At 44.2% G+C, this 14,533-nt stretch overlaps 2 protein-coding genes and 1 long non-coding RNA gene across 3 annotated transcripts in view; 2 read left to right on the top strand and 1 right to left on the bottom strand.

Annotated features, from left to right (window-relative positions):
• CD164L2 (CD164 molecule like 2) overlaps nt 1-1,217 on the top strand; it is a 34,868-nt gene extending 33,651 nt beyond the window's left edge. The window contains exon 6 of the mRNA XM_053398625.1: nt 345-1,217. Coding sequence (XP_053254600.1) covers nt 345-351 — 7 coding nt within the window. The 3' untranslated portion in view covers nt 352-1,217. The remainder of the gene's footprint in view (nt 1-344) is intronic.
• Nucleotides 454-12,366, bottom strand: LOC128418672 (uncharacterized). The gene is made up of 2 exons (XR_008331739.1): nt 12,277-12,366; nt 454-2,032 (listed from the first exon to the last, which is right to left on the bottom strand). It is a non-coding gene; the product is annotated as an uncharacterized LOC128418672 (long non-coding RNA).
• LOC128418670 (ficolin-2-like) lies at nt 3,940-12,600 on the top strand. Its single transcript, XM_053398623.1, has 6 exons — nt 3,940-4,591; nt 6,354-6,389; nt 8,915-9,042; nt 9,791-9,920; nt 10,678-10,812; nt 12,294-12,600. The coding sequence occupies exons 1-6, from the start codon at nt 4,501-4,503 to the stop codon at nt 12,533-12,535; spliced, it is 762 nt and encodes a 253-aa protein (XP_053254598.1). The 5' UTR covers nt 3,940-4,500; the 3' UTR covers nt 12,536-12,600.
• Nucleotides 12,601-14,533: the final 1,933 nt, after the last annotated feature.

Below are 14,533 nucleotides of genomic sequence, written 5' to 3'. Positions count from 1 at the left end.
TAGGGCACAGGGAGCAAGGTGCTAAGAAGTCTAAGTTGCTCTAATTCTGAAATTAAAATCCCTAAATTTTCAAATTAAAGAGGTCTGCAAATAAAGATGTAAATGGTGAAGCTGGCAGTGCCGACACGTGTATGTTATGAAATCCAGCCATTCACAAATTACACAAGTTGCACCTTCCAGGTGAAGTTGTTTCCAGCGCTGAGGAAAGCAAGGGAGAAGTCGCTGTTACAGATCTGCCATTTTGGCTGAGCTAGGTGCTCCCCCTGCTGTCTGTTCTCTTGCCTGGTGAAGTGTTTTCCCCACCCCCCTGTGTGTCCCCCTTCTCATTTGTTCCATCACATTAGGATCTGATGGCTGATCTCCAAGGAGCTGCCTTGATAAGCGTTTCTCTTGCGGGAGGAGTTGCTGGAGAAGAGGAGCCTGCCTGTGGCATTAGGAGCCAGGACTCTTTCCCTCTCTCTCTTCTTCAAATGGAGCTGCTGAAGTGGGAGATCTGCTCCAGATCTAAACAGCCTATTGTCACAATGGGTGATGCTTGGCTCAGATACCTGGACCCTTTAGACTTGCTGCGGAAATAGTATAAATATATACATGAGATACTAGCAAGCTCAAGCTGCAGGGATCTGCTTCGTATGTAACTGTGTGAGGTTAAGGACGCCTTCAAATGATTGTGGGGTTTTCTTTCTATTTTTTCCCCTTCTGTGCAACCTGCTTTTGGTTGATTATCCTTATTCTAAGCCCACATGGATCCTGTTTCAGTACCTGCTGGTCCTGTATATTTGTTCTTAAATGCTGCACCAAAAGTGGAATGTCCAGTGGAACTTGGGGCTACTTCACCCGTGTGACTTCTTTCTCCCTCCACCCAATATTGTATAAGCCAGATCACTCTAAAAGGTCAGAGTCTTATGCAGATGTCAAGACACTTGAGTCACAATGTTAGCTTCTTGCACAAGAGAGTTGGGGTGGGTCTCCTTCACGCTCGTTCTTGCGAGTGAGTTTCCAGTAGGGGAGTTGCATCGAAGCAGCTGACTTGTTAACGCCGAACCCAACCGATGTTGGACCCCATTGGAAGTTGCCTGTCCATTAAAGAGTGGGTCCTTCTAAGAGTCCAGTTCTCAGCTGCCTCCCTGGAAAAACAAAGAACACCCCTTACTGTGGAATGGCATCAAACACAACGGGGGAAGACGCCTCTAAAATAAAATGAAATATTTGTGGAACACATTTTGTGTTTTTGTTATTGAACAGTTCGTACTTCTACGCATTTGGGGATAACTTTGATTATAGCCGCAATGTTGTAACCTGCCCTTCTTTCATCTAGTGCCACTGATATTTCGGACTCCCGACTCCCATCATCCCCAGCGAATATGGCTGATGGTCAGTGATTTTGGGAGTTTTAGTTCAACAACGTCTGGACAGCACCAAGCTTGGGGAAGGCTGCTGTAATATTTGTCAGCTACTGCTTTTATAACATTATTCTACTGGAAAATTTGTTTAACTGAAATATTTCTAAGCGGCTTTTCTGTGCAGCTTGCAAGAGTGAAAATAATGTAAAAAATAAAAGAACCCTTCCACACACATATCTTATTTGTTCCCCCAACTGTCCAAGATAAAAACCAATACATGTACTCATTAAACAACTCTTCACAGCACTCCTAGCCCAGTGTCCAAGGCAGGCAGGACTTTACCACCATCCTAGTAACAAATACTTAATATTACTCCTGCTAAAGCTATTGAACCTGGGAGCGTCATATCGGATGATATGGAGGCAACGTGCTCTTGTTGCGCGAGTTCATTTGCTGTGTTTGGCAGAGCTAAGCAAAGAATGTATGTACTGGACTCTCCCCCCGAGCAGCAAAGGCACAGTGAAATATAGCAACTTGTTTCTTATTTCCTTTAAAGAAAAGGCTGTGCTCAGAGGAGTTTACCTTGATTATTTATTTGCAGTCTTCAGCCATAATGGTTCTCAAAGCGGTTTCAGGATAATAAAATCAGATTTATAGGTGGTCCCTGCCGTTCTCGCTGTGATGCATCCCTGGAAATATATGCAAGCACTGGAAAAGGTACATTTCTAAAACAGCATGATGGCTCTGGTCTGAGAGAGCGCCAGAGGGGAGAGGTTAGACCTTAGCAGCAGAGATGGAGTTTGCGGGGGGGGGGTTGGGGTGCCCATTAGTAGGCTCTGCCGACCTTTCACAGGGAGGGAGCAGCAGCAGCATCCTGAATGCTGGGAGGTTGAGAGCCACTGTTTAAATTTTCCATAGTGCCCTGGATCGATACTTTAGGATATATATGTTTTTCTCTATACATATATGCATCCTGAGCACTAACACTCCAACAGATCTTGCGTCCCCATTAGGTTTCCAGGGGGGTCACCAAAGTCACAACTCTGTTTCTCAACGCAGAACAGTTTCAGCTTCTCTGTGTCTTTTAAATGCAAACTGGATCAGATTTCTCTCTCATCCCCTGTGCTATTTTTCTAGAAAAAGAGGTGCCAGAACTCACCATGAGCACCTCCCTCATTCTCTTAGAATGGCAATGGTGCCCACCTGAGAGGTGCTGGAACTAAGTTGCTGTGACTTTCCCCTGGAAAAAAAAGCTCTGCTCCTTCCTAACAGAAGCCCACATATGCACATACTCATTAGTAGGGATGGGATTCGCAATCACAGACTGACGTGACAAGTCTCTCCCCCCCCCCCCCCGCAATTCCCTAGGACAAACACTATTCATTTTGCAAAATGGTTCATAAAAACTCAAACAGGGAACCTTTGGACTATTCTTATCACCTAATTGGCTTTGATTCTTCGAAAAATTATGAGCCCTGTAAATGTAAAGCTTCTCATTACCCATTATCACCATCCATTTGTATGCCCCCAGAGGTATTGAATTTTATCTTGAGTTGTGCACAATGTGAAGTCATCAAAACGCAACATCCATTTCAGTTAGTTTTTACAGAATCATATCCAGCTTTTTAAAAGTGTGTATTTGGGTAGAGGAAGTTACTTGGATGTTGTTTCTGTGAGTCTATGTATCTATCATCTATTTATATATTATTTATATATTATTTGCCACAAGAAGACTGGGAAAGAATCAAGGTGAAACAAATCATATGTACGTTTTGCTAGGAAGTAACCAGGATTGAACTGGATAGACTTAACTGCAGAATAAACATGCATTGGATCAGGATAAATGTTCTCCATTCCTAATTTATTCTCTCTTCCCCTCACCCCACGCTCTCTCTTTCCTTTCCCTCCTTCCCCCCCCCCGCCTTTTCTCTTTCTTTTCTTCCCTTCCCTGCACTTGGAGGCCAAGCCCCCATGGTGTTCTCTTGGACTTACTTCTACATATAGCTGCCGTAGCAAACCTCATCCTCTCTCTTCCTCTCCAAACCTGCTTTTAATTGTCCCCACTCCATGATTTAGAATACATTCACAGGGTGGTGTTTGCCCACAAGTGACATAGAAGTCAATGGGTATGGCATGAGACACTCAGACTAACACAGAAGTCTTGACTTTCCAGGCCAGGGTATGGGTTGTATTCATGAATTCTGTGTCTTTAAAAAATGCGACTTGCTCAATATAGAAAAGAAACACGAACCCCCCCCAAAAATCCAGTAATATTTACATTTTAGGTGAAAATATTTACTGCCTGTCCTCCCCAATGTTAAAAAAGTCTCTGGGTTGTTTCCTGTTTCGTGTGAGAAATAAATGAAAAACATCACGTGATGAACTGAGGGCGAGAAATGAGAACCCTTGCGCAATTAAGAAATGACCTCTGTTTTCTTTATAAAGCTAGGCTAGAACCAGTAAGCTTTACGACCTCCCTCCACCCCTAAGTGAACAATCCTCTCCTCGTGCGCTGGAGAGACAAAACAGATAAGAAACACGAGAACAAATGTTAATGGCTCCTTAAGCACCTCCATAAAACAGAGTTCAAGGGAATACACAGTTCAAGAAACAGTTGCAACATTATAATGCCATCTTCTAAACAGCTGCCCTTCAGTTTTGGGTTTTTTGGATTTTGTGTGTGTGTGTGCTGCAAAAAAAATCTGTGAAAATGCCAACAGTCACTTGAAACCTGATCAGCTCTCAAACATTCATGAACATGCAAACAAGGAAGAGCTCAGTATCAAATTTGCCTTTTCTGAATGTTGTTTTCACCCCTACTCGTTAGGCAAATAGAAGGGGAAAGTCTTCTGCACAAAGTGAAGTTGTGCATGTTACAGTTTCCTTTAAAGGAAGAAAGAGACTATTGATTTGAAGTCTGGCACACGTTATGCTATTTGGGTGAGGCAAAACATGACCTCTTCACCACCTCTACACATACCCTCTGGGGAATGGGAAATTAATAGCCAATAATAGTTCTTTATTGCTGCTTTCTTGACTTGGAACCATGTTGGGAAATCTTCCCAATATAAGCCTCCTGGAGCGTCATTGGTCCCAGCGAGTATATAAGGAGAGCAGGACAGGGAGACAGTGAATTGCACAGAGGAACAAGGAAGCCATGCATCTGGAGCTGTGTTACAGGGTTTTTGCAGTCTTGCTCTGTTTTCCCACCTGGATGGAGGCAACTGGTGATCCCAACAAATGCGCAGGTAAGAGATTTTAATTTCTTGCCAGTAAGTAAAGCCATTTTATATCATGTCAGGCCAATGGTCCTGCCAGCTCCATATTGGCAGCTCTCCATGATTCATATGGAGGGTGGGAGGAGAGTCTTCCCCAGTCGTACTTGGAGATGCCATGGTTGAGCCTGGGACCTCCTGCATGAAAAGCATGTGTTCCACAAATGAACCATGGCCTCTTCCACCCTTGGAGAATGCTGAACATCATACAAAGCTCATGATGGGAGGAGTGGTTTCTACATTTTTGTGAGTCATTTCTGCATACTTAAAGGTTGGCATATCCCTGGGTACACAGAAATATATATGCTTGTAAATTATTGTTTTTAAAAGCAAAACACCAAATGGTCTGATGAGGACCTTTGAACTTCTGAAAGCATTCAGGTGTCAGATGAGATTTTGTGGGAGGTGGAGACAGAAGAGGGAACTGGTGTGCTCAAGCCCTTAATAGTTTCTGGTAGATAAACTAGGGTTGGAGGAATGTGAGCTTGAGAGGCTAAATAACTCAACTCCCAGAATTATTTCAGGAGGATGAAAGGGGGGGGCATATTTTCCAGCTGTTCAGAACCCCCACCCCAAGATATAGCAATAGGTTTCAATCCTGAGTCCTAGAAAGGAAGGCATCAGGGCCTGGGAAAGGGGAAAGATTACAGTTTCCCTTTCCTGAAATTTCTCTCTCTCTCTCTCTCTCTCTCTCTCTCTCTCTCACACACACACACACACACACACACACACACACACGATGGCTATAAGGTTTTCTGAAGCCCTGAGCAAAAGCATTCCTCTTAACAGGTGGGGATACACTGCAACATTTTGTTTCAGGTACCACCTGATATTTATATCTACCTTTTTTTAAAAAAAAAGTTGAGTTTTTCTTTCCCACTTGATTTTCATCCCCCTCTGTGGAGTTGTGCTGTCCTTTGAACTGTGACACTGGTGCAGAGCTGACTACTATAAGGCAAAGGGAGGTGACTGCCTCAAACAGCAGATGTTAGGGCAATAGAAGCACCTGCCTGGCTGTTTTCCCCATGTCCCCCTGGTTGAAACTTTCTCCTCTGATAGAGTTGTCAGTGTCACATGGCCTGCCCTATACCCCTATACAGTAAGCAGCCAGTCCTGGATCGTGGTCTTCTGCATAATGCCCAGGGATATAAGTTTTTACTGAGCATAGCAGGGGTAAGCACAGTTCCCAATTTGGTCCGTGGAGCTGTTTTCCCCAAACCATGCCCACCTGCCCCACACCTGGGCCAATACGTAACATCAGGTGCAAGTTCCCCATGGATAGCACAGCTGATCCTTGCAGAGAGAAAGGTTGCTCACTGCTTGTCAGCTGATGGGCGGTGACTTCAAGCCTGCTGCATCACAGAGGAACTGGATTGTGCAGCTGATCCCTACAGAAAGGGAAGTGTTGAGCATATAGGGATGGCAAAGTTCCTTGACTTGTGGTTCCCAATGACAGAATATCATGGTGACCTGAAAATGGGCAGTTCGAGGACACATCCAGCCAGGCATAAAAGAAGGTGTGTAGCCTGTTGAAGACTGATGAGGGCCAGAAAAGAGAGGCCTCGAGGGCCACATGTGAGCCTCCCCATGACGTTAGCATAGGGGGTGAAATACTTCATTTCCTATCTTTTCCCACAGAAGTGAAGATTGTGGGTCTTTTGGGTGATGAGCAGCTTTGCCTTCAGTGTATTGTTACGATTTGCTTAGTAACAAGTTTGTTTTCTCTAAATATCAGGTGATCGAGGAGATCTTTTGGCCCTCTGCCAAACCGGTGAGTTTCTTTCTTGCTTCTCTTGGGAAATGCACCCTCTGCCATCTAGTGGCTCAACTTTATAATAATCCTCAAACTCTAATATATAAAATTGCAAGGATGTTGTCACGTTGCAGTTCAGTTTGCCCCAGACAGGTGGCACTGAGAACTACAGTGTGACGAGCTACTGGGCCGTCCAGCAGGTGGACCAGTGGACAGTGATGCAGGTCAAGGTGATGTGAGGAGGAGAGGTAGGTGGGCAGATCAGGCGATTAACCCAGGTGAAGCAAAGGGGAGGGATCTGGAGAACGGAGATGAGGATGGGCAGCCCAGGCAAGTGGCCCAGGTGAGGAAAGGATGAAGGAACTGGAGGACAGAGATGCAGGCAAGCCAGCAGGGGGCCCAGGTGAGTTGCAGAGACCTGGTGAGGTCCAAGGTTTTCTTTTGTGAGGTGCAAAGGGAGGGAGGAGGGGTCGGCCAGGTGTTCGGGAAGGAAGGTGGGGGCTGACAAAGTTCAAAGGAAGGGGGGCAGCAGTTGGTGAGTTGGAAAGGGAGGGTGTAGGGGGTTGGCGAGAGAAGCAAGTAGGGCTTCAACCCTAGTGTACTATATGTTGTTGTTTAGTTGTTTAGTTGTTTAGTCGTGTCCGACTCTTCGTGACCCCATGGACCAGAGCACGCCAGGCACTCCTGTCTTCCACTGCCTCCCGCAGTTTGGTCAAACTCATGCTGGTAGCTTCGAGAACACTATCCAGCCATCTCGTCCTCTGTCGTCCCCTTCTCCTTGTGCCCTCCATCTTTCCCAACATCAGGGTCTTTTCCAGGGAGTCTTCTCTTCTCATGAGGTGGCCAAAGTATTGGAGCCTCAGCTTCAGGATCTGTCCTTCCAGTGAGCACTCAGGGCTGATTTCCCTCAGAATGGAAAGGTTTGATCTTCTTGCTGTCCATGGGACTCTCAAAAGTCTCCTCCAGCACCATAATTCAAAAACATCAATTCTTCAGCGATCAGCCTTCTTTATGGTCCAGCTCTCACTTCCATACATCACATAGTACACAAAGACAACAGTGTACTATATAATGATCCACAAACTGCCCCCAAATACCTATGCCATGGGTAGTCAACATGGTGGGATGATGGGAATTGTAGTCCAGCAGCTTCTGAAGGGCACCACGTTTCCTACCCTAATTGCTTATGTGACAGTAGTTCCTCAGGACTGCCACGATAAGGAAGCGAGCCCATTGTGAGCTCTTCAAAGCCTCCCACAATTCTCCTTTCTTCAAAGGCATATGCAGACTTTGAAATCCCACAGCTTTTCTTCCTTCCTTCCTTTCATTCATTCATTATATATGGTTTAACATTCCCTTTTCGTGGTATGAAACGCGACTGAGCTGCTGATAAAATCCCAACATCATTAGGCAAAGCAGGGGCTGCTTCTAAATGCTTCAAAAGCCCCAGTGAATGAAGTTTCACACGCCTTATAAATGTAGAAGTGTTATAAAACGTAGAGATAAAAGGATGTCTCTTTTACCCAAGGGCCAGTTTAAAAATGTGGAGTAAAATTTGTAATCTGCATTAGCAACCTGTAGGAACACTTCTAGGCTAAAAGCAGACAGACTAAACAAGATCACTCTCACAAACACAAATAGCAAAATGAGAAACCCAGCTTTTGTGTGGACATTTTATAGCCTACAATGTGAAAAAGGTGAGCTTTAAACTGTGTCGTAAGCAACAGTAATATTACATTAAACCAGCAGCTCCCAAACCTGCCCCCTTGGTTCCACAAACTCATCCCCAGTGCTCCCTACCCCACCCTATAAAAATATTTATTCAGAATAGTGGTTTCGACAGCCCAATAGGGAAGATAATAACATAATAAAATTCACAACAGTCACAATTAATTGGACATTCATTCAAAATCCAATTAAAACCAATTAGTCAGATAATTCAACAAAACCAATAAACTTGATCCAGTGATACCAGCTTTTCAAAATCTCATTCACACTTCCAGCACTCCCCACCCTAGGTAATCCCCCCATCCCCCCAGGAGTGGTACTACCCTCTTTGGAAACCGCTGCATTAAACAAGTGAAAATGAACCTATGGAGTGGTCTTAATGCACTGTCATCGATATATGCAGGTTTTTCCATTGGTAGCACTGATGTTATGGAATTCACTCCCTGCTGGTTAAGAGAGGCCCCCATCTGTACAGGCATTCTGCTGGCTTTTGAACTGTTTGCACAGGCATTCCTTTGACCGCTTGACCTATTTAATTTGTGTTCTGGCTTAGCAGGATTTAATTCTGGATTTTAGAGTTTTAATTGGATCCTTTTATTATGTGTTTTAATTCCAGATGTTTATATCTGAATGTTTCTCTCATTGGTTTTTATACTTGTAAACAGCTTAGAAACCTAATTTGGCATTAAGTGGCATATAAATAATAATCATAAAATGACATTTAATTGGAAGCTATGGTGGTATCCCTAGCTTGCTACATTTCCTGCCTCCATTGCTTTTCATCTTGCCTTTTCTCATTTGGCATATTCTCCCAGCACCAAGAAGCTGCAAGGAGCTGCTGAGCAAGGGGGAGTTCCTGAGCGGCTGGTACACCATCTATCTGCCGGGCTGCTGGCCCCTGAGGGTCTTCTGTGACATGGATACTGATGGAGGGGGCTGGCTGGTGAGTGACTGCTTCCAGGTGAAGGCAGTGCTACTGCAGTGTACTACGCCCTGTATCCTTATTGGGATTTTTTGCTCCCGTTGGGTTTGATAATTTATTTATTAAACTTATTCACCGCTTGTCACCTAAATGATCTCCAAGTAATTTGCACTTAAAAAAACATATACACAAATAACATAGAGAAGAAAATTCATGTAAAACATTAACATTCCATACAACATGGGGAAATCAAGCTCTCTCTCTGACACACACACAGAGAGAGAGAGAGAGCGAGAGAGAGCGAGAGAGAGAGAGAGCGTGCAATGGAAAACTTGGTCATTACGCTAACATGAGAACACGGCAGTTTTTCCAACCCACTAACTAGCAGATTTAAATAAAAACACAAACACTGATACTCCTGCACTCCATAGCCCAGAAGTTGGCCCCCTTAAAAATCCCCTACCCATACCTTCCAACACAACGCAGCCCAAATCCAGGATGTCGTTTTCCAGGTCTGCACTTCCATGCCTGTGAAACCTAGGGTGGGAAGCCTCTTGCACTCCAAATGTTGCTGGACTCAAACTCTTAGCAGCCCTATCAGGCACAGTCAATAGCTAGGGGTGCTGGGATGTGAAGTCAAGCAACAACTAGAAGGCCATAGCCCCTGCCACTCAAACACTGGATGTGAGAGACTGAATGAGAAAACAATACATTTACAGGTGATGTACTCATTTTTTCTGCTATGCTTGTTTCTATATCTCTTTCTCAGGTGTTTCAGAAGCGGTTGGATGGGTCTGTTGATTTCTACCGTACCTGGAATGACTACAAGAAAGGCTTTGGGAACCAGCTATCGGAATTCTGGCTGGGCAACGAAAACATTCATCTCCTGACACGGGAGGGTAACCCCACCTTTGATCTGGGGATAAGGGTGGAGGGGAAATTAGATTTGGTTTACAATGAGAGCTGAAGTTGCACAGCCATACCTCGAAATGCACACTTCTCTGAATTTTCCAGTGCAGTTCTCCAGCTAAGTAACGTGTACAAAAAGTGCATGTGCAAGGGTAAAGTGTGCATACAAATGAATGTATTAGAAACCACGTACAAAAGGGCATTATATTGGGGAAAATAGTGTGCATAAATGTGTATATTCGCACACAAATGCATGCATTCATTCAAAACTGATGTAGACATGTGGGGAACTGAATTTAACACTGGAAATCTGAAAGAAACCAGAAAGGACATATTTGCTAATCCCTATCTGGAAAAACATTCTTTCCAAGCCACTAGCAGGGACCTGCTATGCTATTGTGAGCCTCTGGGAGGCAAAAGAGAGCTGTGTTTTTATTCCATCACAACAATCATATTGAATTTATTTGCAGCATCCTATCTGTGCAGGATTTTAAAATACAATGTCTCCACTACCCTCTTCCACCCCACTCTTCTGATAGCAGCCCCCAGTTCAAAACTTTAAGACACCCAGTGATGTGTTTTGATATGACAGGCGCAGGAACCATTTTTCAGCCTGAGGGCTTGGTCCCATTGTGGTAAAACCTTCTGGAGGCTGCTTTGGAAATATTTCTTGTGCCACATCGCACACAAGTTTTTCAAGTGTGCAAAAGGCCAAGTTGTGCTGAATTTCTGTCCTCTTTTCCTTAGGGGAACACCAGCTGCGTGTGGACTTGGTAGACTTTGACGACCGCAAAACCTTTGCTCATTACCAGTCCTTCCAGCTCAGGGGAGAAGAGGAGAAGTATCAGCTTGTCCTGGGGCAATTCCTGGGTGGCACTGCAGGTGAGGGACTTCAAACCTGCTTTCCACACGCACTGTGGCCTGGTTCGCATGCCACTTTAAACCAGGAGTGGGGAACTGGACCTGGTCAGAGGCATTTAGTGCATATACTGGAGATAACGGATCTCTGATATCAGATGGTATCAGGTGACTGACAGGTCGGCATGGTTTGCCTAAAATGGTCGCCTGGGCCAAATGCAGAGCCCTGGTGGGTGGGCCTAATTAGGCCCACAAGCCAAAGGCTCCCTGCTGCCATTTTAAATTATAGTTAAGCTTACCTATGGTTTGAAGGTGAATGTGCAGTGCGCTGGTGCCCCTGGTGAGATTTCTCCTCCCTGCTTGCTCTGCTGCACTGCTGTGAGCTAAGTCATCGTTTGAACTTGGGGCCATGGTTTGTCTCTCTCCAAACAAACTAAGAACTTTAAGCAAGGTTTGTTCTTGGTTTGTTTGTAGGGGGTAAATAAACCACAACTCTGGGTTTGGATGAAACACAGAGCCAAATTATGGCTTAGCACAGTGGCAGCAGGAGCAGGGAGGAATGAAGGGATATAGCAGGCCAACAGTTACCCACCCTGCTCTATTCTAGCCTGCTGCTGTCAGGTATGTGGTGAACGTGGTGAATCAAGGATGACCCAACAGCTGTTGTACAGGGAATTGGAGGGGAGGCAAATCTTGTCCTTTTCCTCAGGCAGCAAAATATATTGACCTGGCCCTGTCACTTTGAAGACCAACATATTTAGTATTCACTCATTCCAGACCTGGGATTGCTGTTTTGTTACTCCAGCAATGGCTGCTGTTGGAAGTGTAACAGCAGAGATCATCTTGGGTGCAACTAAAGGGTTAATTCTGTTACTGTTAAAGTCAGCTAGCCAAGAGGGGAGGTGCGGCTTAGCAACTAGGCAGAGCAGCTTGATATTTGCTGAGGTAGCACACGCTCAGATTGGTTATGTTGGCCTGAGGGAGTTTTCCTCTGTATGTTTGGTTGACGTACAAGGCTTCTGCCAAAAGAAAGACAAAACCTCTCTGTTTCTCCTCACATTATACACTGTTTTTGTTCAATTTCCTCAGTAAACAGTTATCAGGATTTCTCTTTTCACTGCACTCCATTTGCATTATTTAAGTGACTTAGCTAGATCTCCAGCTCCTGACAGGACGCATCACTGGAACCTTACCTCCCCCACCCGTTCCTAGAGCTACCATTTAAATTTCCTACAGTGCCCTGGAGCCGTACTGCATTGGGGGCACTGTGGGAAATTAAAGTGGTTATTCTCACACCCAGCAGCCGCTCAATGCTGATCAAAGGGCTGCTTCTCCTCCCAACCAGATGAGCCCACTAGCGCCTACTGACATGGAAAAGGCACTTTGACCAAAGCTTCCTCAGACCCAGAGGCACTGATGCTGTGGAGGGCAGGGAGAGAAATGTAATAGGCAGCAGACAAAGGAAAAAAGAGAGCACTTTTACACCACCTCTTTCTGCTCTGCAGGTGACTCCATGACCTTTCACAGCGGGCAGCGTTTTTCCACCCATGACAATGACAATGACACCGGGACACAGAACTGCGCTGTCACTGTGCATGGAGGTTGGTGGTATGCCAACTGCTATAGGTCCAACCTGAACGGAGGCTATCCAATTGGTGATCGGAAAGGGCAGGTCTATGGCATTGACTGGGCAACTGGCAAGGGCGTTGGCACCTCCTACAAGCGCACAGAGATGAAGATTCGCTAAAGAGATCCCATTTGAGGCCTAGAAAGCAACCAAAGGGAATGAGTAAATCAAAAATTAAGCAGCTATATGGGTGTTTGTGTGTCTCTTTATTTTGCATGAGGGATTATTCTGCTTCCAAAATCCGTTCAAGCTTTTAATAGGTGAGGGAGAGGCTCCATTAGGGCAAAACGTTTACTGTCCATACTGAGGATGACTAAGAAGCAAAAAATTTCAAATCACAAAGGCCAAAATCAATAATAATAAAAATACAATTCAGCCCAAAGTATCTGGTTTATTCAACAAAATACTCAAATATTGAAACTGCAGCTAGCTATTTATTTATTTTCTTGTTAGCTACTTGATCAAAGAGCTCTCTAAGCAGTGTGCAAACAAAACACACCTAAAGTCTACCACTGCCAGTTAGAATACTTAATATTTGGCAACCTTTGTAAATGGATATGTCTGACTTTGTTTTGAGCTAAATGAAGCAATCCCCTCTAGCCTAATTCTGGCCACATTCACACCATACATTCAATGCACTACAATACCTCTTTAAACTGTCATGACTCCCCGCAAAGAATTATGGGAGCTATAGTTCATTAATGGTGCCGAGAGCTGTTAGGAGAGCAGTATTCACCTCCCAAACCTACAGTTCCCAGAGTTCCCCGTAAAGTGGGATTGTTTGTTGAACCGCCCTGATAACTAGCTCTGTGAGGGGAAACGGGGCCTCCTCACAGCTATCAGTACCCTTAGCAAACTACAGCTCCCAGAATCCTTTGAGGAAAGCCATGGCTGTTTAGTAGTGTAGTGCTTTAAATGGGCGGTGTGAACCTGTTTGCTGTGACTGGCAACAGCTTTCCAAGGTTTCAAGCAGAGTCCTTTCGTTTTCCAGTCCTGATTTTTTGCGGGAGCTTTTAATAGGAGAGAGCAGAGGACAGGATGTCCTCGGCCTCAAGTTAAGTCTCTATCCAATTCACTTTGGTTGCCAAGGGAGGTTATGTAGGGATATTAAAATGTTTGACAAGGCAATTTTCAACCATGGGTCATATCTGGATGAGAAAGAGGCATTAATAAAGCTAGGGCTGTAATCGGGAAGACCGTGAGTGCATTGGTATTGGAAAAGTGAGTCAAAATAGGCTTCAGGCCTATCCATTCTCTGTTTTCATACTGCCATTAACCTCTTTACTTCTTCCACCAGGTATTTCCTTTTGTTTTCTGTTGTCAGACTGTGGTTGTCGACTTATATCGGTTTTATACCATCTTAGCTGATAGTTCCCACCCAAGCATTCTGGGAATTGTATTTTGCTAAGGATGCTAACAGTTCCCTGTTAGCGGCCTCTAGCACTGGCCTCCCATCACACAACAGCAATTATAGTTCTGAGGGAAGTAGTAATACCTGTTAAAAGTATACTAACAAACATATTGTTATGAGTAGCCCGTTTCTCTAAGTGGTGAGAAATCGCAGGGGTTGTGGGACAGCACTTAACCAATTTTGTTTCCTTTTAGGGAGGAGATCACTGGAGACTCCTGGGTGGTTTGTAATATTTACGTTTATTTACAAATTTATTTAGTTACTTAATTTCACAGCATTTCTTTAGCGCTTGATTGTAACTAAAACTCTTGAGTGGTTTAACAAAAAAGACTCCCGGCAACATTAAAACATTACAAGTATCAGTTAAAACAACAACAACAGGTAAAAACAAGTATTAAGAACATCCAAAATATCATTAAAATCAGCAATGCCAAAAAGAAATTAAAACACATGTCTGGATTCTGCGGATAGGCTCCATGGTTCATTTTGCATAACATAAATCCCTGCATATTTTACATAAACTAAAACATTCAGTATTCCATTATTACATCCATCAAAAGTTATTTACACTGTTGAATTTATCTGCCAATGTTTTCAAGTGTACACTATTTGCCCCCACATATTCAATAAACATTTTCCAATCTTCCTTAAACTTATGTTCTTCTTGTTCTCTTATTCTATATGTTAGGTTCGCAAGCTGCGCATAT

Source organism: Podarcis raffonei, chromosome 8 (genome assembly GCF_027172205.1).
Source record: "Podarcis raffonei isolate rPodRaf1 chromosome 8, rPodRaf1.pri, whole genome shotgun sequence".
NCBI lineage: Eukaryota > Metazoa > Chordata > Lepidosauria > Squamata > Lacertidae > Podarcis > Podarcis raffonei.
This window is presented reverse-complemented; position numbering and strand designations above follow the sequence as displayed.